At 43.7% G+C, this 27018-nt stretch overlaps 3 protein-coding genes across 3 annotated transcripts; 2 read left to right on the top strand and 1 right to left on the bottom strand.

Moving 5' to 3' along the window:
- Window positions 1-6953: 6953 nt before the first annotated feature.
- Window positions 6954-13056, bottom strand: LOC147140190 (uncharacterized). Its single transcript, XM_086045453.1, has 2 exons — window positions 12627-13056; window positions 6954-8377 (listed from the first exon to the last, which is right to left on the bottom strand). Exon 2 carries the CDS (start codon window positions 8327-8329, stop codon window positions 7568-7570), a length of 762 nt encoding a protein of 253 aa, XP_085901579.1. The 5' UTR covers window positions 8330-8377; window positions 12627-13056; the 3' UTR covers window positions 6954-7567.
- Window positions 13057-14435: 1379 nt separating this feature from the next.
- On the top strand, window positions 14436-20932 carry LOC147140189 (uncharacterized). Its single transcript, XM_086045444.1, has 7 exons — window positions 14436-14673; window positions 16698-16824; window positions 16943-17124; window positions 17807-18000; window positions 19096-19255; window positions 19355-19470; window positions 19554-20932. The coding sequence occupies exons 1-7, from the start codon at window positions 14613-14615 to the stop codon at window positions 19854-19856; spliced, it is 1143 nt and encodes a 380-aa protein (XP_085901570.1). The 5' UTR covers window positions 14436-14612; the 3' UTR covers window positions 19857-20932.
- Window positions 20933-22965: 2033 nt separating this feature from the next.
- Window positions 22966-26916, top strand: il22ra2 (interleukin 22 receptor, alpha 2). Its single transcript, XM_086044570.1, has 6 exons — window positions 22966-23524; window positions 23626-23740; window positions 24338-24519; window positions 25324-25481; window positions 26211-26365; window positions 26678-26916. The coding sequence occupies exons 1-5, from the start codon at window positions 23461-23463 to the stop codon at window positions 26358-26360; spliced, it is 669 nt and encodes a 222-aa protein (XP_085900696.1). The 5' UTR covers window positions 22966-23460; the 3' UTR covers window positions 26361-26365; window positions 26678-26916.
- The last annotated feature ends 102 nt before the right edge of the window (window positions 26917-27018 follow it).

The following is a 27018-nucleotide window of genomic DNA, read 5'->3' as shown; positions in this document are numbered from 1 at the left end:
TGCTCCCGGAAGCGAGCGTTCTATTGTTTCTTGTTTGATTCAATAAAGTTTGAAAGAAAAAAGAAGCAGAAGCACTAAACTGCCAGTGCATTTTTAATTGTCGTTTTTTTTTTTTTTTTTTTTTTTAATGAAAGTAAAATAAAGGTAAGCTTCTGACTTGACGTATTTAAAAAAAAAAAAAAAAAAAAAAAGTCTGGATTTCAGCTGATGTAAATGGGCACTTGTTTTATGAAAAAAAAAAAAAAAAAAAAAAAAAAGTCCCGATTGTCCGTCGGCGCCTCGAGTGTGCCAAGTGCAGATGCTAACACGCCCTTTTGTCCTTAATCTCTCGCCCTCCGTCTCGCTTTCGCCGCCTAATCCGCTTCACAGCCGTGAAAACTCTCCGTGAGGAACAGATGACCCGTTCTAATGGGACCAGTGCATCATGGGTGCGCGCGCGCGCACAAGCGCACACTCTCTCGCCATCACTCTCGCGCACACACTTTTGCAAACACACGCTCACGCGCACCCACGTTATCTTTCAATCTCTCTCAACACACACTCACACACACACACACACAATGACACTCTCACACGCACACTGTCACCCACGCACACACCCGCTCACACTCTCACACATATTCTCACGCACTCTTCCAGTCTGTCACACGCGCTGACACACACTTCCGCTCGCTCATTCTCCCTCTCTCTCTCACCACACGCGCACACACGCACGCTCTCTCTCTTACTCTCAAAACTGCGTACAACAATCTCACACATACTATCACTCACTCATGTTTTCTGTCTCTTAAATACAAACTCATATGCTCTCCCACTTATTCACACACTCTTCTCTCTCACACAAAGAAAACACAGCGTCTCTCTCATTCACACACTCTCACACACATTCTGACACACACTTCCAGTCTCTCTGTCTCTCTCTCATTCACACACTCCCGCCCTCTCACACACGCACTCTCATTATTGCCTTCATTTTTGATGAGTCGAGTAGTACACAGTAAACTGGACTACATGATTTGAATGCGCCCGTAGCATGTAGCTACAGGTGGTTAGCTTAGTTAGCGTCGTTGGCTAGTAACCAGTAAGCTCACTTTCATAGCATAGCATGAGCATGACGTTATTTGGCCGATAACACAAGTACATTCCTTCTCTTGGATCAGATAAAGGTGTTCCTGTTGATTTTTTTTTTTTTTTTTTTTTTTTTTTTGGGACCGATTCAAATCGCTTCGCACACAGTCTGCTGCATTTATCTGGGTTCGTTTTTTGGTTTTGGAAAAGGAAGATCAAACACCCAAAATCCATCCAACTCTTCCAGGAATGATCTTATTCCCAAATACATGTTTGTCTTGGGATCATCGACAGTATTCATACAAAGTAATGTGCAAGATAAAGAGTGATGGCATTGCGACGGACTCGCGGACTCGCGTACTCGCGGACTCGCGTACTCGGCTAGTGAGTGACAGCGGCAGACTCGATGAGACCCACAAAATAGTCTCAAGAAGCCATGCCTGAAAAAACACAAATTGAAACCACAATTTAGCCATGCTTGACGGCGTTCAATTGCGCAAGTTGTGAATTTTGGCCATCGCATGTGAGTGCAGTTTTGACGTCACGTACGCCATAAAAAGCACACCTTGGAGCCGAGCGGCGGCGGCGGCAGCGGCAGCAGCGGCAGCAGCAGCCGCCGCCGCTCCTTCTCCATATGCACCCAAAAGACCTCGACAATGAGGCGAACATGTCACTGCCTGAGCCCAAACAGAGGGATGGAGAGCGGACAAGCGGGGTGGGGGCGGGGTGGGTTGAGGGGGGGGGGTGGGTGGGGCGCGGGCGTTGAGGGACACATTAACAAGCTATAATCTCAACTGCCTTATCCATAATGCATTGTGTGGGCCAATTTACATGGTGCTGTTCCCTCTGGGGGAAAGGAGATCATCCATCAGGCTACTTTATGAGCTCCCTCGCTCTCTCGCTCTCTCTCTCTCTCTCTCTCACACTCGCGCACGCGCGTGTGCACGCGCGCACGCAAGCACACACTGCGGCGTATTTATCTCTCCTCGTCCCTCTGTTTTGCCACTGCCGATGCTTCAAACCGCTGCTGCCTCGATAAAACATCTCCGAGGCCAGTCGGGCAGACGGAAACTGGCAGGGTCCGCGCGCGCGCGCGTGTGTGTGTGTGTGCGTGTGTGGGTGTGGGTGTTTTTTTTTTTTTTTTTTTTTCTTATTCTTCTTCTTAAATGACGACAACATTGTTGTAAAATGTGCTGCACGTCCGCGGCCAGTTTGACTCGCCGCACACTCACAGTCTGGTCTTACTTTACATTTTGTCACTACTTCCCGTTGATTTATTTCGCAGCTTGATTAGTTTTTGCTTTTCCATTGTCTGAATTAGTAGATATGAAAGAACAGCTATTTTAGTGAAAGCTATTCGTCGTTGTTTGCAACATGTTTGGTCTGGAAGATCGACGCACAGCAGAACACAGAAGAGTGCATTGATGTAAAATTTGACTTTGTTCAAAGGTGTCTACATATTTTAAATATTTAAGGTTGGAAAGATTTTAGGGGGGGCGAACTGCCGCTGAAGTTTGCATTGATTTGCACATTGCTTTGCATTTTGCCTTTAATTTCCGTTGATTTCAATCAATTTATGGACATCAATATTTTGAATTAGAATCTGTTAGAATAATTGTGTGTCTCACTTGGTGTGAACCTGACAGAATCTTTGTCACTGCATAATTTAATGCATTAATACTCAATATAATGTAATTACAACTGACACCATAAATACAGATTGAAGTAAATTAATATTTGAATAAGTCATAGTATTAAATCAAATGAGTTGAAGTAAAACTCCCCAAATGTAGTACTTTATTTTGCATTATCATTCTGTTGGCCAGTATACAATTTGGGTTAAATTTGACTTTGACATGTTTTTAGTAATTACTTCAATAAATACTGTATGTATATTTTATATTCAAGTAATTTTCATATTTAACAAATGATGTATTTTTGTGACGTGAAAGACCACAAATATTAGTATTAGCTCCCATTACGTCATTCATTTCCATGAATGTCTTTGTGTATTTTTCATTTGACTTGTTTTTTTTTTTTTTTTTTTCATTAAAAGTATTTCTCAGCTATGTATAAAATTTGAAAGTGTTTAACCCTCTCATGCATAGTGGTCACTAACAGTGGACAGCTATTTAAAAGTTGCTTTCGCCTATATTAATTGATCTAAATTTAAAAAAATATTTTGAACCCTTTCAAGCATTGATTATGATTTCATGTTATTATTTAAAATATGAATATATTTTTTAGTTTAATGAATATAGGCGAAAGCAACTTTTCAATGGCTTCCGACTGTAGTGACCACTTTGCATGAAAGGGTTAATTTTTGGGATTGATGCACCATCATCACTGTTCTGCAGCCAATCACAGGGCGGCCCAAACACAAACAATGGGATTAGTTTTGTGTTTGAAAAAAAAAAAAAAAGCACATAAAACTCTTTGCACCTATAGTTTTTTTTTTGTATCATATCCATGAACTTTGTATATTTCTCCCAGTGTGTTTACACTGCCTTAATATTTGTTTAGTCTTTAGAGAACACTTGTAGTATATTACAATGATGCCTTTTTATTTTCTTGTAAAATCCATCCTCCTCGTTTGTGTGATTTTAGTTTAAATGTAGACGATATTTCAGTGCGGCTTTAATTCCAAACATAGTGTATATTAAATCACCGCCTGACGACCGAGCCATAAAAAAATGCTTGTTTACTATTTGGAAGTCATTTCATTTGGCAGAGTTTACAGCGCAGAGGCAAGTCTAGTTAAATTTGATTGTGCCACACTTTTTGAATAATTGATACTCAGACAGCTGGAGCCGAGATTACGACTAAAAATCCCGCTCCTTCAGAAATGTTTAAATTTTTGATGGTTTATCCTGACGCAAGCTGTTGTAGTCGAGCGTAATGATGCTAATTTAGTCGCCCATCATTTGCTTGTGATTTGTTTTGTTCCCTAATGAGTTCTTCAGACACTTTCTATAACGTCAATTAAAACGGGCAAGTTTGCTGCAAAAAAGATGACAATTTCCTGTCGGGGAGGCGGAAAAAAAATGATAAACGACAATCGACATCACTGTGGAAGACAGAAGCTGTTTATGTGCAATGTGTGTTTGTCCCTCATGAATACGCACTTAAGTCCACTATGTGTCACACAAATGAATTGTCCGGGCACAAAATGACCTCATGTTAGCATGTTTTTCTTGTGTTGGCCAGTCTGATGTCAAGGGCAATGTCCCCAAAGGCAGAAAGACATGCGCGCACACACACAGTCTAATGGGGAAAATGAGCTAATGCTAACATGCTAGTATTTTAGCTAGCCAAAAAGTCAGCGCAAATGAAAATATTCATGCAACAAGGGTAGGATTTCACACACACACATGCACACACACACACTTGCACTCTAATATGAAAAATTAGCTCATGCTAACATGCTAGCATTTTAAGCAGACAAAATGTCCCTGCACAGACAAATGTCCCCACAATAAAGACCCGAATGTCAAGAGTTGTGCCTACATGGGTACAAAGACCTGAGTATACTCATGTTGACATATTTCTCGTGTAGGCCAGCCAAAAATGTCTTGGCAAAGGCGGATGTCCCCACTAAAAGGGAAAGACACACAACACACACGTTATCATTTTCCTTCAAATATCATATAGAGTGTCCCTTCATCATAGGTGGAATGTTGGAACGAGTTTTGCCCACAAATATTAAACGACAGGAAAACACACGCACATAGCCTACAATTGTGTAAAATTAAATGAGCTCATTTGCATTTTTTCTTGTGTTGGCCGGTTAAAAGAAAACTGAATCTGAATTGTCTCCTCAGTAAAAGTGGACTCTCGCATTTTGTGCGTTTATTGATAGAAAAACAAGAACTCTCACACACACACACACACACACATAGGGGAATAAGAGTTCATACTAGCATTTTTATGCGAGCATTTGAACTGGCCAAAATGTCCCCGCAAAGACAAATATCCTCCACTGTAAAGGTGGGATGCATGTACACACACACACAAACGCGCGCACACACACACACACACACACACACCCCCACACAAATGTAGTGACAGTGGTCGTCAGTGAGTAAAAATCATTGTGATTGCAATGGCTTGGTCTCTGCACAGCATTTAGTATCACAAATAAGTAATAATTTGCTAATGGTAACATTATGTTGAGTCGGTTTCGGGGCAATTAAAGTGAGTGATATTTACATATGCCTAATGAATCACCGACCGCGGCAGTTGAGGCCCTCGTGAATATTCATGCAGGCATTTCTCTCTGCTCCTCGCCCCCCCAACACACTCCTCCTCGCCCCGCCGCCGTTTATAAACTGAATTATGGCTGATTTGCCCTTTTCAAAAGAGCAACATGGCCGCGTCGCCCGCAAGGAGGCGGCCGAACAATAACGTCTGATGATAAACATGTTTTAGTGGGCGCGAGACGGCCAAATCTGGGCCCGTTTACAGCTGGGCCTATAATGAGCGTCAATAAAGTCAACTTGGCTTTGCGTCGCGTATCAACGCAAATGTGCGTTCCTTTCACCTGTCAGGTGCGGCGTCAACAGGCGGCATCACCGACCATTAGCGCATTTGTCATGCTAATGTATAGTTAGTTGTACAGCAGGTGTGTACTTTTCAAGACTACTGCTGAAAAAAAAACAAAAAAAAACACGGACCGTTTGCCGGTCAATCGCAGGTTACATTTTCGTTACGTTTTCGCAGGGCTGTTTGCTTGGCAAATTAGTGTTTTGCGCCTCGTCGCAACACAATGAATAGCAAAACTGAGAAGCAACGGCCGAGACATCCCAAAACGCTTTGCTGGGCTGGGCCGGACGCACGCACCTCGCTCACATCAACTACGGCAGGTACTTGGCAGGCGAGGCAAGCTCGGTGCTACTCACGCCGCAGCAGCTAGCTAGCGAGCTAGCAACGGGCTTCGGCTGGCTACAGCGTGTCGAAACACGTTGCGGAGTCGTTCCGAAGTCAATAATCATTGCCTCCGGGGCGGCAAATGAGCTACACTTCTGAAAAGTATCGTTCTTGCGAAGGGATGACGAGGAAAGATGAAGAAGCCATGCTAATCGCTAAGCTAGCCGAAGACTGGCATATAATCGTGAAATACTGAAAGTGCTGGCGTGTTTGAGTACGTATGTCAGCTGGGAGGAGCGCCCTATAAACTTAAAAATATTCATATCGTATAAAGTATTTATAATATCAGTATTGTCATTTGTGTATTTTCGGAATAGAGACCTAAATTTTGATTTTGAGGTCTGCACAACAAATGTTCAAATGACAGTAAGGCAAGGCAGCCTTATTTAATATTGCGTATTTCATACACAAAGGTAACTAGGGAGCTAGTCAACAACGCATGTAAACAAACAAAGAACTGCAAACACGGGAATAACACGCGAACCAAAAAAAAAGAAAAAAAAGAAAAACAAATCGGAAGTCTGAATCTGAGCACAGTGAGGCAAGACTTGCTCACGGCAAGTGCGCAGTGCCGCCCCTTGGCCTGCTTGAAAGCTCACGTGTATCTGCCGCCCCCTGGTGCTTGTTGGTCCTAACTGACATGGCAGGAAGAAATGTTCAACAGGTCATTTGTAGACTCGGTGTAAAAAAAAAATAAATACAAAATAATGGTAGTAACAATAAAGATATTTCTTCCGTTTTTAATTTCTTGTTGAAATTGTAAAATGTAAATTAACTGCATGTCTAAAATACGTCATTTTATGTATGCAATAAGTCAATTAACCACGTTTTTTCCACGGTATAAATGTTATCAAACAAACTAATCATAATAATAATCAGTGAAAATTGTAACTATGGGAAAAGTGCCCGAGAGTGATGCCCTCGTGTGTGGGGAAGGAGAGCCACAGCGGCCAATGAAACACTTTTCAGCCATTTATTGAATGCTGGAAGAATAATACAACACCTCAACATAATGAGCAAACTTACACACGAGCTTCTGTCGACCGCAGCTCACACCCAGACTCTCATGCTCAGACCTGACATCACATCGCCTCTTAAAGGCACAAAAACTTCTAATTTGAGGCACTTGTGAGTAGGGCCCGGCCGATACAGACTTTTTTGAGGCTCATGCCAATTCTGGTGTTCGACAGAAAAAAATTGCGATAGCCGATTAATTGGCTGATTATTTTTCAAAAATGTGATGAATGAAATAACTTCTTTTTTGGTCCCTTAATGCTTACAACAATGAAGATATGATTGACAGATGACATATTTGACTGTTTTACATCACTTTGTCCTTTTGTGTTTAACTTGACCTAAAGAGAAAAATCGGTCAAAATCTGCCGTTTTTTTGGGGGGGGCTTTTTTTTAGAGGGGGAAGTTTGAATGTCATTATCATTGTCTTATATTGTAATGTGTAAAAAGAACAATTGGCAAAAATCGGCCGATTTTTGCAGATTTTAAATGAGCTAATATCGGCCTAATATCATCTGACCGATTAATCGTTCGGGCTCCACTGCTCACTGTACTGTACTTAATGTGTCCCATCCTCACGCTGCTCCCTCCTGTACACGAAGCTGACGTAGATGACGGAGGTTTCCGGCAGTTTGGGCAGTCGCAGGTCGCGAAACGGCATCGTTCCGTCGCTGTCGATATGCGTCTGCACCGTGTACACCTTGACACCGGCGGCCCCGCCCTGCAGCACCGAACCGTGGATGACGCCCAGCCGAGCCTGCTCGTGGAACGCCGCCCCCATCTCCCGACCCAGGAAAATGTCCTGCACCTGCGCCGCGGCCCGCCACCGCCACCTGCCGCCGTCAAAATGGAGGTCGTTGTCGCTCTCGGACTCCATCTTTCTTTGGGGCATTTGCGGGAAGTCGACGACGCTCAGTCGCTCCAGGTGCTGCACCGCAAAGTGTCCCTCCAAAATGGCGTCGCCACTTTGCCCGCCGCCGCCGCCGCCGCAGTCCATCAGGGTGAGGTGGAGCACCTCCGAGTTGTTGAGCAGGCGGGCGGCGTCCCGGGGCGACGTGTACCACACGGTCAGGCGCCGCATGCGAAACACGGGCGGGGAGTCGGGCGGCGCCGCCGGGCCCCGCGCGCTTGGCAGCGGCACGTCCCTGCAGCAGCAGGCGTCCAGCGACGGCTCGTCGCACGCGTCCGGCTCGTGGCTGCACGAGTAGTAGAAGAAGCTGTCGCGCGTCACGTACGCCACATGCATGTCCGAGCGCTGCGGCGCCACCGACGCCCACAGCAGGGCGCACAGGAGGGGCGCCGGGGGGCCCAGGGAGGCCATCGCTAACGGGGGCAGGGCTCGGCGGCCATCTTCGGGTTAGACGGTTGCCTGGAACCAGAAAAGGAAGCAAAATGTTACATTCGCCAAGTTGATAAGATGAGGTTTGGAAAACGCGAGCGATGTTCGTGGCTGCGATTGCGCTGGAAGCGCGCCACGCCCAAATCGGTTCAAAAACCTGCACTACAACCTTGAAAATCGGATGCTGCTTTATCTCGCATGTTTCTGATGCTCTCACGTAACCTGTTTGAGCCACGAAAATACACATATCCACTCTGCATCTGGGGGCGGAAAATTATTCAGTGCATGTCCACCCTTCCTTCCTTCCTTCCTTCCTTCCTTCCTTCCTTCCATAGTTTGAGGTATGTACACCCTCTGGTGGCGTCGCCCCTCGTCGAAGTGTTGCGAGAGGAGATGGTGTGCGTTTGGGGTCTCAAACATTGCGAGGAGACGGTCATGATCACCATCGGGTGTGCAATTGTGAAAGAAAAAGAAATGGGCAAAGGAAAAACGGGTCTGAACAGAGGCAGCTTTATTCTTAAAGGGGAAGTCAAGTCCAAAATGTTCTTAATGACCGATCGTGGCTCAGTTTCAGAAAACAGCGGAGCCGCGATTGGTCCTCACCTGAGCAACTGCGATGTCATTTTCAGTCGACGGCAAGTGAGAAAATGGCCGCCCCCTGAGACGGCTCAAAACGGGGCGGATTTTGCTGCCTAACTCATATTCCCCAAACGCAAAATATTCATCTGAATGCCGTTTTTCGACTAGTCAAGGCGCGTAGTTGTCATTTTATGAAGGGAGTGAAGCCTTCCACCTGTTAATTAGTCTCCCGACGCTCATTAAAAAAAAGCAACTTAGCAAGAGGCTACTAAGAGAGTTATGAAATACTCCAAAGTCAGGATGACTCACTCGGACCAGAGCAGGGTAGAAGTCATCGGAGTAATCCCCACGTTTTCGTTCGTCTCCGGGGCGCTGCCATTTTGTCCCATGCCTCCCTCTAACCGTCGACTGAAACTGACGTCAAAGGGCCCTCGGGCTGGCGTTGCGAGCGTCACACAAGTGCGGCGCCGCTCGCTTGTAATTTGCTCCCCCACTTTCGAGGGTTACGGTTATGAACTACTCTTCAAACAGCGACATGTGCCTCAGGGCTGTTTACTTGTGTGAAACACGGCATTCTGATGAACATTGCATCGGTGGAGTAAGGGGGCGGCCATTTTGTCACTTCTGTCCATTGAAAATGACATCGCAAGCTCAGCTTCAGAAAACAGGGGAGCCGTGATTGGTTGTTATCCGAGCGCCGGGCAACTGCGATGTCATTTTCAGTCGGCAGAAGTGACAAAATGGCCGCCCCCGGGGACGAGTCAAAAGGGGTCGCGTTTTGTGCTTTACTCATATTTCATATCAATCACATTGCCTTGTTTCAACTAGCGGGCCTGCTGGGAACATATTGTTGACAAAAAAAAAATATGTTTGGCTTGACTTCCCCATCTAAGTCAGGCTGCTTTGAAGAAAAAAACAAATGACAAAAACCAAAACGATATCCTTAATACGTGATCACCCCGAGCATTCCTTCTGTTTTGACTGCGCATTCTCGCACATGTGTTTTCCACTAATTCGGGTTTCGCACCGTGGATTCTTAGCACATGAGCGCGTCTCTCAGTCATTAAAAGGCTTGGTTGCCAAAAAGTGAGACCATGTGGAGACATCTGGACTCAATCGGCTCCGTCGCCACCGCCTCGGTTCGGAGATCTCGGCAGACGTAAACGTCTACTGGGGAGCAACTCGCTTGACACCTGCTGACCTCATCGACTCTAAGCACTTATTTAAAAAAAAAATGAATACATTAAAAAAAAGGAGTAAATATGTTCTGAAATATGCGGACACGGCAATGTGCTCATTTCTCAGCTTGACACCCAAAAGAGTTGAGAGGAGAGTGTTGGCCATGGAACTGTCGCGTTCTTCGTGGAAAACTGCTTTGCTGCTTTTTTTTCAAATAATGCATCTTACTTTACACTTTTGATCAAGTGTGCGCTGAAAGGAATGTAGCTTTTCGTATATAAAAATATGCCAGAATATCTTTACATTTAGAGCAAAGTGAAGGACTTTGTACTTTTTTTGGGGCGGGGGGGGGGCTTCAGACTTTTTACACATGACACACGATTGACTTTAAGGATATTGTACGAAAACACAACCGAGAGAAGCATGACAAGCTACACATATTTTTTTTCCCCTTTACAACTAATAGGGTGTTTTTAGCACAATGTAACATTCAGACCTATAAATATAAAAACGTACAGCACTTTTGTGTCAAAAATGCAACATTTTGAAAGTTGAAAGCTTTTTTTTTTTTTTTTTTTTTTAATGTTTTGCTATTTAAAATCTCCCCTAGTATAGATTTAAAAGCACACTTTAGCAGAATACATTGTTTTTAATGCCTTTTTTTTTTTTTCTGTGGATGATACTGCAAATGATCATTTCCTTACTTGGGAAATGTTTTATATCTCATTTGAAAACGGGTTGTACAATATAAATGTGTTTTGTTATGTTTTTGTTTTCTAGAAAAATATGAAAAAGAGTTTCTTTGTTCACCTGACATAGTGCGTCTTTGGCTACCATGATTTCCCTTTTGTTGAGTGTGCACTGTAGTAGCAAGTCTTCTTCCACTCGTCACCCCGCATTGAACTGCACACGAACGATAATTGCAGCTGGCTCTCGACTGCTTTCTTGGGGGAACTCCAATTTGGAGTCTTTGTAAAAAAAAAAAAAAAAAAAAAAAAAAGATGACATTCCCTGGCTTGGCTGCTTTGCCGCATCCAATTTGGCAAAAGCACGCAGGCACACTTGACCACTGCATTCCTGCGCGGGCCTCGGCTGAACTCGAAGCACAACACAGCGTCTTTTCGAAAATCCATTCTCCCATCGTCCTCTGTCGACTTTAAATTCTGTCGTCTGCAGAATTTGTCTTCCCTTGCAGTTGAAAGTGATTTTACTTGGTGGGGAGGGGGGAGGACTCCGCTGAGATTACGGTTGAAGTTGTTTACGTTGCTTGCTGTGATCACCCGTAATGAAAACCAATTACAGGCTGCAAGATGTGGCTGTCCAAATACAGTTTGTGCCGTTGTAAACAAAACACAGCAGTGCAGTGGTGTCTTTTATCTATTTTTTTTTTAAGTCAAGCCCGAAATGATTCTACTAATTTTTCTAATTTTGGGCTTGACTGTAGGCTTTTCCCTATTGCAAATCAACTCGATACATCCAAGCCCAAAACTATTCTTACCCCAGGGGTAGGAATAATTCCCGGCTTGAATTCTTTACCGGTACAGGTACATTCCCCTTGCTAAAATATTGGAACAGCGAGACCAATTCCTTTTATTTTGGCAGCTTAGTTGTCGTTACCTGCACCCTGAGCAACTGTGATGTCATTTTTAGTCAACAGCAAATGTCAAAATGGCCGCCCCATGAGGGGGCTAAAAACGGCTGGATTTTGCCACTTAACTCATATTTCATATTAATCATAATGCCCGTTTCAACTAGTGGGCCTGCAAAGAACAGTTTCTTGAAGAAAATTTGTTTGGGTTGACCTCCGCGTTAAGATTTTAAAATTAGTATGAGTATCACTGGACTGACATTCCGGCTTTCATGTCAAGGCCACATATTTTCCGTGTGCAGTATAGCAGGAATGAAAAAAAATATATATATAGTGAAATTGAATATTCCTCTGAGGTTTCTAGAATCGCATGGCGGAGCCACAGCAGGTTGTCCGCCCCTACTGTGGACGATCACATCGCACTTGCGCAGGCGTGAGCACATGCGCACAGGAGATGATTCTTCATATTTGAGGGGATTCAACATCAACACAGCCTCTGTTGATGTCAACAAGAAACCCACAAGTGGAACATGTTTACCATCGATATTTTTTTTTTCTTCTTCCTCTCTGGCCGCAAGACTGGAACACTCCCACTACTTGCGTCTGGATTTTGATTTTGCTTAAGATCCTCACTCCCTTGAACGGGTCAGAGCGGCTGTTTTTCGAAAGTCTATATACCGTAGCGTACCGTACGTGTACCGGAATGAAAGAGGCACAAGTGAGACCGGCATCTACAGCAGCTGAATTGTTTCACTGTGACGAGTATCTCGGCATAAGAATATTACATAACACACGTAGAGGAATGCAATGACGAGTACACAAAGTATCACAGTTGCTTCTCCTCTCCACACACGCGCGCGCGCAAACATTCACTTCAAGCAACATAGTTGAACATCGCTACTGTACGTAGGAGCGTCGTAGCGTGTAACTCACCGCTGAAGAGCTGCTGCTGTGTGACTGCGTCGGGGTGCGAGGCAGCACCGGAAGAAAAGATCACATGCGTTGGCTTGACGTCAGGATGTGGGAAGCTTCCCGCAAAAGGAAGCTGGAGTATGCGCTGCGCTCACCAATGCATTAGGCACACTGCGGCGTCCGTTTGGCCTCGTGCAATTGCTTCTTTTTGCAAGGATTTGTTGCTCGTGTCCTTACCACGACACGTTGGCTTTTCACGCAGCTCAACTGAAAGGATTGCACAGGTGTGCCTCAGGTTGCCCACACTAAAAGGCCGCTTGTGTGCGGTTTGACTGTGTAGAGTGGGTGGGGTGTCAGAAAAGCAGTTTGTATTGGGTGTGAGCACCATTTGATTCGCGCAGTGCAATGCCTTTTATTGCACAGGTGTGCCTTAGGATGGCCATATAGGAAAAGGGTACTTAAAAAAAAAAAAAAAAAAAAGCAGTCAGTATCCGGTGTAACCACTCGCCGCTGTCCTGTAAAAAAACACGTATGTCCAATTTCGGTATTTTGAAAACATTTTAACGTTAATGCAATGTCTGTAACTCAGAAATGCGTAAAATCACGTCAAAATAAGAACAATTGAAAAAATGGACATAAGTGTTTTTCATGGGACAGTAATGATTTGCTTCACATAGTACAACACATCTCCATCGCAGAGAGTGCTCTTTTAAATGTTTTCGTAAACCTTAATTTATCCAGGTAAGGCAATCGAGAACTGATTCTCATGTGCAATGCTAAGACGAGTTTACTGTGGCCTGTGGAATGTTGGTCCACTCCTTTTCATTGTGCAGGATGTTGGACGCTGTTGTATGTGTCATTCGAAAACAATTCAACAACGCTCAGTGGACGATGCGCTCGGTTTCCGATTCCAGGATAATGATCTTAGCAACCTGGGCCCATTATTATTTTGGAACATGAGGTGATGGCCGTGAATCAATGGCAGAACTCGTCAAGTCTGTGTATGTTGACCTGGAATCACCCAATACAGTAAAACTGCGAATGTTTCATATGTTCAAAACAGCAAAATGTCATGTATGCCGTATAATAACTGTAACTATGGAGAGGCGTACAGTATTTACTTTCACTTCGCCTCTACGATAAAGTGTCTGCATGATGGCAATAACAATACACAATAATAAAAACCGGCAATCTTTTTATGTATATATTTGTAGTTATGATTAACAACAATTAACAAAAGCAACAACAACAAACTGCTACTGCTTATTAGTGTACTAACAATAATCATAAAATGAAAATCGCCATTATATTTTAATTGTATTTTTTCAACATACAGGTCATTCAATTATTTTTAGTTCGAATTAGTATTATTCATCACTATATAATGCATAAGGACAACCACTTAATATTGCTGATTATAATCTTATAGTGGGTATTTTAATTGAAGATTTTATGCATAATGAAATGATGTATATAGAGTGTCTTCGTTGTTATTTGTGAATTAGTTTTGTCTCCATAACACCACCGTGTTTGCTTGAGAACAACTTACAACAACAATTATGAATAGGCATTCTACTCTTCTAATTTTATCTCACAATTTTGAATTCATAAAAAAAAATTAGGAGATTGGATGATGCACAAATGTACGTTGAGATTTGCAGCATTCCAAAGTAAAACGGCGCTTCTGCACGACGAAATAGCATCAAATGGACAACAGTGTAAAATGGTCGTATTACTGGCCACGCTTCCCTTTCCACGCTGCTTTAATTCGTATGATTTATCTCAAACATAAAAATGAAAACTAATATTGAAGAACGTCTATGACGTCATTCCCGGATGCGGCGCCACTAGCGGAAGTAACGTCCATAAGGAGTGCAAAGCGGTGTCATCCGACGCGTTCAGCTGTCTTGCAGTGCCATGACTTTGTTTTTGTGTTGCTAGCTTTAGCTTCGTTAACACGAACGTCGCCAAACGGTTCTCGGGCGTTTCGGTGGCAACAAACCGCCCATGGAGTGGACCTGTTGGAAGCTCGTCATTTTCGTCGTCTTGGGAATCGCATCGGCCCACGGTAAATCGTTGCGCTAGCTCGCACACGTCTGCGGCTATCTGGTGCAAAAATTCGCTTAAACGTTGATACCTCTGCCTACGTGTAATTCAACAGGAATTCGGAGACTTGACTAATTACAGCACTGTAAGTGACTTCCATGTGTAGTCATTTTACACCAGTGAATCTATTTTTTTTTCTAGAACGTGTGAACGCTCGTTTTACGCCCAGAAAATTGCATTAGCACAGTAGCAAGTCGCATAAGTGACTAACATAACGTTATAATTACTACCCTGCTGCAATTATAAATGCTTCGCGGGTTGTCCTTTGTGCACATTTTGAGAATGCAAATTCGTTCGCTTTTATTGTGTGACATTGAACCTAAACGCTGCTGAAGTAACAAATCACTTCCCCTTTGTAGTTTTCTGTTTTAGGCAAGTCTCCGAATTCACAATGCAGATGCCAGATGCACACGCACACGCACGCACGCACGCACGCACGCACGCACGCACCCCCCCCCCACACACACACACGCTGAGAAAATCATACGATTAAATCCAATCTGTCGCCGTGCAAATTGATATCGTTTCACAAAACGTTTAACTCTCCAGGCGATTGTAGTGTAAACAGGAAATGGAAGTTATTGTGCATAAGTCTCCTCTTTGTCTGTTCAACACAATTTACCTTGGTTTTGTCATGTTGCAACTAGGAAAAAAAAAAAAGATTTTAACAATTACCGCAAAATAGGAAATGAACATTTTCGTTCCGTGGGAACGTGCTGAAACGACAAATGATACCAAAAGAACCAGAGTGGAGTGATGAAATAAAAAATTAAAAAAATTAAAAAGTGTCACGATCCCATGGTTGTACTTTATTTTTTATGAGTCAAAAATATGCAATTAGTTGAATTTTGCAGTGCGTACTCAGTCATGTTCGACAGAAAAAAAAAAAAAAATGCAAATATCTCAAGTCTGTGAATGGCCTTTTATGAATCGGCAGCTTCTGACTGCATTTCTTCTGCGCATGCGTCGACTGATGCGGAAGCGAAAGCAAAACGTCAGCAGTCGAACAGCACGGTGAGGCTATTAAATGGTATTCCCTGAAATTTCAGCGCCGCCGCCGCGTGTTTTGCAGGGCCTACGCCGCGTCTCGTTTCAAAACACGCGCACACGTGACCCACGGTGTAAAAGTCAAGCCACATCACTGACATTCTAACCTACGGCGGTGGTGAAACAGGAAGTGAAATTGAGCACTGCGGTTGAAGGGCTTTTTTTTTTTTTTTTGTGGGGGCGGCGACGCTAACCTCACCGATGCGGTTAGCGCGTCGCGTCTTGCCTCGTCATGTTGTGACCTGTGCGAATGCAACATGACGACGTGCGTTTGTGTGGAAATGGCGCTTAGGGGCTCGCCGGGGGCCTCACTTGGCAACGTTGCATACACACAAAAGAAAGACCCGGCCTCATCCAATTTCCTGCATTTAAAAAAAAAAAAAAAAAAGTAAATTGTTTAAGTGTGTGTTCTTCATCTGGAGACACGAACAACTGTAGACAATTGTATTTTTCAAGCTTTTCAGCCCAAGCAGGCACTGTAAAAACAGTTGGGTTGAAAATAACACAATTTGATGTCAAAAATGGACCGCTCCACTAATTAGGTCAAACTGAGCCACCTTCTTTTGTGGGGGGTTGTTTTCGCAGAAAGTCGTTGGGTCAAATTGACCCGATTAGTGGATCGGTCCATTTTTCAGCCCAAGCAGGCACTGTAAAAACAGTTGGGTTGAAAATAACACAATTTGATGTCAAAAATGGACCGCTCCACTAATTAGGTCAAACTGAGCCACCTTCTTTTGTTGTTGCAAGCTACTCATTTTTGGGGGTTGTTTTTCGCAGAAAGTAGTTGGGTCAAATCGACCCGATTAGCGGATCGGTCCATTTTTGACCCCAAATTGTGTTATTTTGAACCCAACTGTTTTTGACGAGTGGCAAGGCCTGCAACAGTAGCAACGACTCATCCTAAGCAAAAGTGTCTCGAATGTCTCTCCGTCTCCTCAGTGGCGCCCCCGAGCGACGTGGTTCTGAACTGCGGCAACCTGGTCAACAAGCTGACGTGGCACTATGACAACCCTCCCCAAGGACTGCGATTCCGGGTGGACATCGGCAGGGTGTTCAAATCCCAGGGGTTTGTGTTTTCCGTTCCTGGAGTAGTAAATTTGCGCTTGGCTTTTTCCACGTTCCGGCTGACAAGCATCTTGCGGTGCGAGCACATCAAAATAAAGCGATCAAATGTCTGTGGCCAGTGACCTCGGTCCGCTGTGGGTGGATTCGCCTAACCTCCAGGCGGACGTGTCCTTCCTGTCGGACCAGAGGGAGGACTACTTCCTGACTGTGACCGCCGTCCTTGGGGATGCGGAGTCGGAGGCCGCGCCCGCCGATGGCATCACCTTCAGCTACTTCATCGACTCGCCCACCGCACAGAAATGTGAGACAATGGAAGTCTGCTCGTCATGTTTCCATGTTTTCCCAAACAGGCAGGTTGTTGTTGTTGTTGTGTTTTTTTTTTTTTTTTTTTTTTTTACAAAACTCCTTAAAGGTGAAATTAACCCAAACATTCCCACTAGTTGAAACACGGCGTTCTTATTAATATTGCCTTTGTGTAAAATGAGTTAAGCAGCAAAATGCACTCGTTTTTAGCCATCTCAGGGGGCGGCCATTTTGTTTTGGAAAACAGGTCATCCGTGATTGGTCGTTGCGATGTCATTTTCAGCCGAGAGAAGACAAAACGGCCGCCCCCCAGAGATGGCTAAAAACGGGTGGATTAACTTTTATTCCACAAACGCAGTATTTATCAGAACGCCGTGTTTCAACTAGTGGGCTTGCGTCGAAAATATTCTTGAAAAAAAAGATGCTTGGGTTGACTTCCGCTTTAAGTCATTCACTCCCACCGGTACGTATTTATTTGTCTTTTTCGCAGTCCAGCCATTATTTATATATTTTTTTTTTGTCAACATTTTTTTTTTTCCAATTGTTATGGTCAAGAAGGTTCCGAAAGTGTCTGGCAGCGAATGACTTAATAGAGAAAGCAAACTAGCGGACGTCAAGAATCAAATTCTGCTGGGGGATGTAGCGACAGAAAGAAAGACGCGCTTCCCGTTTCTCTTCAGGTTCGTTGGACCTCCCGCCTGTGATGGTGTTGGACCAGCAAGATAATTCGGTCGTGCTCAGCTTCCAGCATCCCTGGCTCACGTACCAGCACGCGCTTCTTCCCAACGTGGAGTCCAGAGGCAAGAGGATGAGGAGACACGAGCCGCTCGACAACCCTCTGCCTGTCTTCAAATACGACATCACCCTGGACAAAGTAGGACTCGGCGTTTCTCAAATTGGCGGCCCGGGAGCCGTACGTAGTTTAGGAGTCAAATAATTGCCCTTAAATAACTTCCGACTTCAAATAACCCCAAAAATGTGCCTCCACGAGTGTAAACGCGGCATTCGGATTAATATTGCGTTTGTGGGATATGAGTTAGGTAGTCAAAATCCATCCTAAAAAACGGGCGGATTTGACTGCTTAACTCATATTCCACAAACATGATATTAATCCCAATGTTGTATTTATGCTACTGGGGCTGCATAGGGCATGATATTATAAAGAAAAAAAATTGAGTTGACTGCCCCGTTAAGTAGCGCATATTGGTCTTTTTTTTTTTTCTTTTTTTTTTTAGGGCATACCTACAAGTGGCGACTGTTAATAATAATAAGTTCTCGAGAAAAATTCTTGATTTGAGTGTTCGATTGTGACGTATCCTCACAAAATCCTTGCATGGATCAAGTAGGTTTCTTTTATGATAAAATAAATGACTATATTTTTTGTCGAACAAAAAGGTGCATTCTTTCGAGAATGCAGTTGACCTATTTGCGGATGTATTTTTTTATTTTTTTGGGAGTCGGGGGGGGGGGGGCTCGTCTCCTGTTATTTGCTGACAATCTCAAGTATTTGCTTTTGCTGCGTTTTTATTGGCTTTTTATTTTGAGCGAGAGCAAAGCCTTTTGTAACAATATGAAAATAATATGATACTAAATTCTCGTTAAAATGACTCCTGCCCCCTTGTTATAACTTTGAATTCATCTTGGAAAAATAAGACTTTATTCTCGTGAGATTACCCCTTTGTGTCCTGACAAAATACATCTTTATTATTGTCACTTTATGCCTATATAAGTACCATTTATAACAATCCAACTTTTTTTTTCTGTCCTTTTTTTGGTCCTCAAACTTTTCAATTTTTTTGTGGCATTTAGGCATTCGCGTGGTAGCTACGTTTTAACTGGCATTCCTTCAGATTATGGGGGGGGGGGGGTCTCATTGGAAAACCAAATCTCCCCTGTCGTTCGTATCTGGCGCCCCCCAGTGGCCCTCGTCTCCCTTACAACCTGCCTTGTCGCCTTGACTCAACTGCAGAAGCAGTTTGCCAACCTGCGCTGCACGGAGCGAGTGTGCGAGCGCAAGCTGCCCGTGGACGCCGGCCCGCAGCAACACTGCGCCGTCATCAACGGGGAGCTGGAGAGGATCAGCGTCCGCGGCACGCAGGACTACTGCGCTCAGCCCGTGCAGGCAAACAGTTGAGTGCATTCACGTGAAAACGTAACTTTGCGGGTGAGATGGCCTGACCTTTTTTTTTTTTCTTCTTCTTCTTCTTCTTCTTCATCATACAATGTAGAACACGTCGTCATCGCTGTGGTGATGTCACTGTTGGTCGTGGCTGCCGTCTCGGCCGTCTTCCTCATGATCTACCTGAAAAAGACCAAAGCCTCGTCCCGTCTGCCAAAATCCCTGGTGCGCTTTATTCTTCTCCATCTCAATGTCAATTTGCCGCCCGCGTCCGACATTGTCCCCTTCTGCCGCGTTGCCCCCCCTAGCGGGGCTTCGCGGAGGGAATCCTCGAGGAGACGCCCGTCCCGCCCGCCGTGCCGGTTTCCGACTCGTCCGCGGCGCTGCTGGTGACGGAGAGCCCCGCCTCATCCGCCGAGTTGGAATCGCCCCAAGAGCCGCAACCGTCCGTCGAGGACGAGGACGAGGACGAAGAGCAGCTGGGGTACATGGGGGGCGAGCACATGGAGGAGGACGACCAGCACGCGGAGACCTCGGGCGCTAACGCGTACGAGAAACGCCACGTGGTCACACTGTCGCCCGGCGAGGAAGTTGAAGGCTATCGTGGCTGAAGGTTTGACTTTTCTGAAAAGCGCACTTTTTACTATTAGCGCCGTACGCTAGCGTCTCTTATTAGCCTTAATAGGTCAGCACCGCTCGAACCCCCTTTAAGAAAAAAACACAAAAAAAAAAAAACTGAGCTCGTACTATTTGTGGGGTCTTGAGCCATGACGCCAATCGTGAAAATTTGCAGTTCATGTAAGACAGCATTTCAACACTAGGTGGGAGTATTTCCTGTCCATTGAATCACAAGATGTGCCAATTGATCCCACACTAGGCTGCATGGAAGTCAGCTATGTGAACCACTAAACCCAACAATTTATTTTGCATGTATGTTCTTCTTTGAGGGTGTTGGGGATGTTGCACTTCATCTCACACGCACACACACGCACCCGCAGAGCAGACTTTATTAACACTGGATACTCTTGTCAGCCGCCATGGCTCTGCACTTCCCTGTTCTGTCATTTAACGATGACACCTTTGCACGTAGAAAGTGAGAATAGCTCTTAACTCATTCACTGCCAGACCTTTTCACAACCTCTTATACCCTAACGTTTGAAAACATTTGAAAAAAAATATATAAATAAATTCCTGGGATTGAATGGCTAGACTGGCAAAAGACATATAAATTCGTCAATGGCGGTGAATGAGTTAAAATATTTTTTTTTTAATAAATCCCTTCCTCAATTCAGTGTTTTTATTGGGTGGGGAAAAAGGGACATTGAATTTTCATAGAATGGTATTTGTTGAATGACTATTTTGCTGTGTAATTGAGAGAGACGGTTAGAGAGAAAGAGTGTGTCAAGTGTTGTTTTACTGGTGAACTTTTTTTCCCCCCCCCATCGGGCTTTACTAAAAAAAAAAAAAAAAAAGTGCCCAGACATGTTTATAATCTTTATTATGACAATATGTTGTTTTCTCTGATCTTAGCATGTTCTCAGAATTGTGTGGCAGAGCATGTTAAATGCTTCATATGACTCTCACACACACACACACACACACACACACACACACACACACACACAATTTTACTTCTAATTTCCAGTTGTCAATCGATCTACTAATTAAACCAATCAGTAGTCCAGTATTGCTTTACAGTCTCTGTGCCTTTCCTGTCTTGTACCGTTTTTGTATTTAGTAAAGGCCAACTTACCAATGTTGTTGCAAGTCTTAACATGTTGTACCGGCACGACAGAAGCACAATAGTCACGAGCGCGTATTTTCCTACGGTAAATTCCTATTCTCCATCAAAATATCAATCACGGAGGGAAAAACTACTGGAAATATACAGATGGAGAAAAATGTAGATATAACTAATGGCTGGGGCAATTTACAATGTTAAGAAAATGGCTGAAAAGAAGAAGTTATGGCTCTTCATTAGCATGTATTATATTATTTTGGATGCAATAGTTACATATCTACAAGATCAGCCAAATGTTGCCAGAAGTTTTAAAACTCCCAGCTGTAATTTTCCATTCTGTGTTCAATACAGTAATAGTGATTAGCAATGAATTAGCTTAGCATTAAGAGTCAGATTTGTCTCACGTAGGCTTTAGAAAATGAAAACATAGCAAAACAATGATCATGAAAACTGACTGGGGGGGGGGGGGGGGGATCTTAAAAACTAAAGTACATGTATAAAAAATATTATCAAGCATATATACTTTACTTTATACATTAGATATGCACTCAATTGTAATTGTAAATACTCTTATGTAATATGACTACAGTAAATGCTGTACGGTATAATCCTTCTTAAAAATCCAAGCTTCATAAAGGACAGATTGATCTGTATTCAGTTGTGTGCCGTGACAAAATTCGTGTGACGTTCAAGTTGAGTGCCGCAGTTTTGTCCCCATTTGAGCCGAAGAGCGTGCAAATGTTGCACATGAGCCGGCGGCTGAAGAAGTGTGACGGCGGCTGACATTTCGGGTCTTCCCCTGGAACCAAAGGTCGCACTCAAAAGTGTTTCTTTGTGCCGCGTGGCATGTTTGCTCAGATGCCCGCTGGCGGGCTTGCCTTCCTCTTTGCCTGCACGGTGGAAGTGGGCCGCGCGCGCGCTTCCAGTAACTCGCTTCGCCGGTCACACTCAACGTCCACGTTCACAAAGTCACGATTTCTCGGAAATGGAGAGACTCACTGTTGACGTAGTCGACTTTTGGAACATAGGTTTCGGATATTTAATATTTGAAAACGTTCCAAGTTGTGAAATGTGAACATTTTCTCCAAAAAAAAAAAATGCCGTATTAAGTGTCAATTCAACATTTACATTTTTGTATTCCAATATGTAGATAAATCATTGACAAAATATTTTACAATGTTTTTTTTCCATTTAAATTAGTAAAAACTATTAAATAATATTTACCGCGTTTACATTTTGAAGTTATTACGTAACAAATCTGTTCAACAAGTAGTTTTCATTTTGCAGTTTTTATAACATGAAATTGTATTAATGAAATCTTTTAAGATATGTTTGTGATTTGCAAACTGTTGAAATAGCACGTTTTTGTTTTATACAAAAGCCAGACCAAGATAAATGATGCTTGGCTTGACTGTAGGTATGGTGTTCTTTGCGCCAAACGCACCTTTTACATTACACAGGTGTCAAAATCCCGTCCCCTGGGGCCACTGTCATGCATGTTTTGGATATTTCCTTCCTCCAACACACCTGATACAAATGATCAGGATTGGATTTGAATCAGGTGCCTCAGAGGGGGGAAACATCTAAAACGTGTAGGATAGCGACCGCACTGGTGTTTTAGAATTATGGCCAAAAAGTTCAACTTGGATTTTATTGGACCGTAAGACATTTGCCCGCATGCCTTTGGGAGATTTCAAGTGGCTTTTAACAAAATGTAGCCAAGCCAGGCTGTGTTTAGGCTTCCGTTTTGTCACTCCACCCCATAGCCATGACATATGAAGAAGACAGGAGATTGTTGTCACTACTGGCCAGAAATTCCTGCAACTCCTTCAGTGTAGCTTGTGGTTTTCATCTCACCTTTTTTGACCTATTTTGGAGGTACATCCATCTCTTGGTAATGTTGTGCTAAAGGGCCATGGCTTGTGCTGTAAAATGTGGCTACGGACGTGTCCGGAAAAGCCTACTAGAACATCTGAACTTTCTGTGGGCAATCTCAAATAAAGTTAAGCTGTTCTAGTAACCAAATGTGTTCTGACTCCCACTTGATATGAATCCTGAATGTGACTTGTGAATTCTGAACACAGCCACATCTGCAGTTATGAGGGTGTGTATACTTATGCAATCACCTTATCTCAAGTTGGGGGGTTTTAATCGCCCTCTCTAAAAGATTAGTTTATCAGTAGGTCACATCAATGGTGAAAGAAGTTTCGAAATCATTCATCTTAGTCTCTTTTTTTTTTTTTTTAAATCACAACAACCTGGCATTTGAAGTCTGTCGACTTTTCACATCGACAGTACTTCCTTTGCACGTGCCGACATGTTGAAAAAGTACTTTCATCGTTTTTCACGTGGACTTCTGTAAACGGAGGTGATAAAATGGTCAATAAGTTGAAAAAAAAAAAAAAAAAAAGAAAGAGGAAGTGTGTGCGTGTTATAGGTTGGAAGCTGCAGGGTCCATTGACTCAGTTGGCAAAATGAATTGCATGCTGATCGCAGGCCTGCTGCTGCTCAACCTGTCCGCCGGCGTTGCGGCGCCAGGTCAACACCGACCAAGTCAACTGCTGTTTTCGTTGCACTTTGTCTTATCATGTCGGAACTCTGATGTTGATTTTTTTGGGGGGTTGTTTTTCTTCCAACAGTGTCGCCGGCTCCTCCTGCGCGCGTCACGTTTGACTCGGTGGACTTTAAGAATGTCCTTCGCTGGGCGCCACCCGTCAACAGCGGCAACGTGCGCTATGACGTCCAGTGGAAGATGTGAGGACACGCGCCGATGCAATTTACGCTCGCAGCGAATTTGAATTTGATTGATTTTCGGCTCAGTTCTTTGCAGCAGCGCAAAGTTATTTTTGCAAAACATGGACAAGAACGCAGTACGCCATAAGTGTATTTCATGTGGAGTCCTGCAAGGCTCCTTTCTAGGACCCTTGTTGGGTTGATAATCAGAATCACCTTCCTAATAGTTGATATCTAGTTAATTGTGTACATAATGCCTTTTTTCTATTCAGTTGTGAAAAATAATCATTTTGAATAAAGCTTGGCTTTTTCAAAAAAAAAAAAAAAAAAGCTCAATTCAAGTTGTTCAAATTTATTTAAAAAAAACGTTTATTTAGTAATTCTTCTGAAATATTTAATGAAAATATATGTTCATGTTTTATTTCTTTATATATATTTTATTCAAATTTGCATGCATATATTATAATATTCTCAATTCAAAAATGCTGTCCAGTGTATATAGTGAACGCAATGGAAGAGCTGCCCCTGATGTTCCGATTTTGCCAACGAAAACGATCGAAGTGTTTGACGCCATAATAATGACGCGTAACGATTGTGTGCTTCTTTGGCGCTGGTCAGTTATGGCGACGCCCAGTGGCGGGACGTGGACGACTGCCAGGACATCCGCGAGCTCCACTGTGACCTCAGCGGCGTGACCTCGGACCTCCGAGAGTGGTACTACGCCAGACTGAGAGCCTCGTCCTCGTTTTCCAACAAGTCAGCCTGGATCCTCTCCCCGAGATTCAGCCCCCGCTGGGACAGTGAGTGTTTTTCTTTCGCGACGTAAGTAACATCATCGAACTTGAGGACGAAGAAAATGGCCAAATAAATCGTCGACGTCCTGAAATGGTCACCCGCAACCCGGAAGGCAGACTTCCTGTGTCTTTGCAGGCATTGATTCTTGAGACTTTTTTTTTGCAGGTTGACTCATGTTGGACATGCCTACCAAATTTTTTGTTGCCAAGGGAAACTGAATTTTCTAAGTAATTTGACCCAGAGTTCAGTAATCGGACATAAAGGAGTTTGTCTGAAAAGATCCCGGAGCCTAAAATTCCTGCATCAAACTAAAATGGCAGACTTTGTGTCTTTTTGGACATGGTTGCTAGAGACTTTTTGGGGTTTGTACTCATGATAAACCCGCCTACCGAATTTCATCTTGCTAATTGAAACTGCTGTTGGGAGCTGAATTTTCAAAACAATAATTCAGTCAAGCGTTTCCGCCATGCTTATTTCAAGACAGTCTTCCTGTTTCATTTCAAGCAAGGCTTCTTGAGAATTTTTTTTTTTTTTTTACCTGCCCAAAGGAAAAAAACATGTTTTGGTTTCTGAATCTTCCCCTCAAAAATGTAACCCAGTTTTATGTTGAGTCTCCCGACACTTTTCCGCCGCGCTTATCCTACGATGGCCGCAAAGATGGCAGACTTTTCCATATCATTTCACGCATGCCTTCTTGAGCCTTCTTTTTTTTTTTTGTGTGTGTTTTTGCATTTCTACTCCTGAAAAAAAAAAAACCTGTCTTCCAAAATTGTTGTTGCTAGGAGCATTTTTCTCTCTCTGCCATTCAGCAAAAATCAGTGCGCCGCTGCTCAGGCTGAACGCCAGCGAGCAAGGCATCGCCGTGCGCGTGAGGAGCCCCCAGCCCGTGGCCGCCAGGATGCAAAGCGCTCACCTCCGCGGCACTCTCGTCTACAAGGTCTACCTCGCCGACGACGCGGGCGAGGAGGTACGTCTCGAGATGAACCACGCCCGTCGCAAAATGTTTCCCCGTCCTTAAGACCACGCCCGTTCAAGCACATGCCAGCTTCAGAGGTTCTTAGCCCTCAAAGTTCGACCAGCACCATCAATCGCAGGCCACTGCATGCCGAGGATTTTTTTAAATCGTACATCTTATTGTGGATTTTTCACCATGTCATATGACATTTAGCGGCGCGTCCTTTTTCTACATTGCCTGGGATTGCACTCTGAAGTTGGAATAAACGCGAGAATATTAAGTGTTTCTAGAATAAGAATCGGATGTGCAACCTACCAAAAGAAAGATTAGACTCTCTTCTTTTTAAGTCACTTTTTTTCCCCCCCATTCTTATGCAATCAGCATTCGAACATTGACAAATGTGTTGAAAATATTGTGAAAAAAAGTTGAAAAATATGAAAAAAGTGCAACTATATGACTATTATTGAAAATGTTGTTGACTTGAGCGCAGATATTGCGGCGTCTATGCTTCCAAATATTACGCAAGCATTTTTTTCTTCCAAATTCAGTTGTTAAAAAATCAGTTCAATTGGCTCACGTGTGAGGGAAAACGCACAACGTTGTATCGTACCCAAGTGAAATCAAATGAATAAACCCTGTCAAAACAAAAAGTTGCTGGTGGACAAAACGCCAAAATCGGTGGAGAGCATAGTTCCGATGTTTTTTTTCTTTTGTTGTTGTTGTCTTTTTTTTTTCCTTCAGGAGATGTTTGAGCTGCCTTGCTGTTCGAGGAAGTTTCTGGTGAGCAAAGTGAAGCACAAGACAAAATACTGCTTCCAGGCGCAGAGTGTCGCAGTGCTGCAGGGACACAGCAGCGCTCGCGGACCCGCAAAGTGCATCACCACCACATGAGCATGGTAACACACACACACGTAGAATATGTTAAATACATGAATGTGTGTCCAATACACTCATTGGACGCTTTATTTGGTGGGTATGTATTTGTGTGTGTGTGTGTGTGTCTGAGAAGCAAGATAGACTAACTGGACACTTCATTAGGTACAGAAAGTAAGGGTAAGATGTGTGTGATTTATGATAAAAAAAAAAAAAAAAAAGTGGGAAGATTGTGTTGGATGTGTATGTGTGTGTTAGAGACTCGCTGGACATTTCATTAGATACAGCGGCCGAGTAAAAAGTCAATTGTGTGTGTGTGTGTGTGTGTCCCGCAGGTCTGCTTTGGTCACACGATGTCCGTCGCCACATCCAAGATGGTCAAACTTGCCTGAGACGACAAGCCGAGAGCGCAGATCATTTTGACATAGTTGACGCGGACGCTCGTCAAGTGAAAAATGACGACGCAAGCCGGCGACATGGCGGCACGGACGTGTGACTTCAGAGTTCAGAATGATGGCATCACTCGAGAGAAGCTTGTTTGTCACATTAAAATGTCGGCTTAGGTTGAAGCGAATCAAGTGTCGGCTGTCATTCGTTCTTCTGGCGACAATGTGGAAACATTACGTAAGACAGCAGCAGGGTTTCAAATTGTAGAGTTTGGTTCAACAGTAGGGTA

Source organism: Filicampus tigris, chromosome 11, assembly GCF_054856515.1.
Source record: "Filicampus tigris isolate MCC_2025a chromosome 11, RoL_Ftig_1.0, whole genome shotgun sequence".
In the NCBI taxonomy this organism is placed as follows: domain Eukaryota; kingdom Metazoa; phylum Chordata; class Actinopteri; order Syngnathiformes; family Syngnathidae; genus Filicampus; species Filicampus tigris.
This window is presented reverse-complemented; position numbering and strand designations above follow the sequence as displayed.

Bases quoted from the DNA above. Each gene is read 5' to 3' on its own strand.
- LOC147140190 (XM_086045453.1), bottom strand. From the start codon at position 8,329: ATGGCCTCCCTGGGCCCCCCGGCGCCCCTCCTGTGCGCCCTGCTGTGG.
- LOC147140189 (XM_086045444.1), top strand. From the start codon at position 14,613: ATGGAGTGGACCTGTTGGAAGCTCGTCATTTTCGTCGTCTTGGGAATC. The intron at 14,674-16,697 runs GTAAATCGTTGC...CCGTCTCCTCAG, and splicing joins GGGAATCGCATCGGCCCACG to TGGCGCCCCCGAGCGACGTG. The intron at 19,471-19,553 runs GTGCGCTTTATT...TGCCCCCCCTAG, and splicing joins CCCGTCTGCCAAAATCCCTG to CGGGGCTTCGCGGAGGGAAT.
- il22ra2 (XM_086044570.1), top strand. From the start codon at position 23,461: ATGAATTGCATGCTGATCGCAGGCCTGCTGCTGCTCAACCTGTCCGCC. The intron at 23,525-23,625 runs GTCAACACCGAC...TTCTTCCAACAG, and splicing joins CGCCGGCGTTGCGGCGCCAG to TGTCGCCGGCTCCTCCTGCG. The intron at 24,520-25,323 runs GTGAGTGTTTTT...TCTGCCATTCAG, and splicing joins ATTCAGCCCCCGCTGGGACA to CAAAAATCAGTGCGCCGCTG.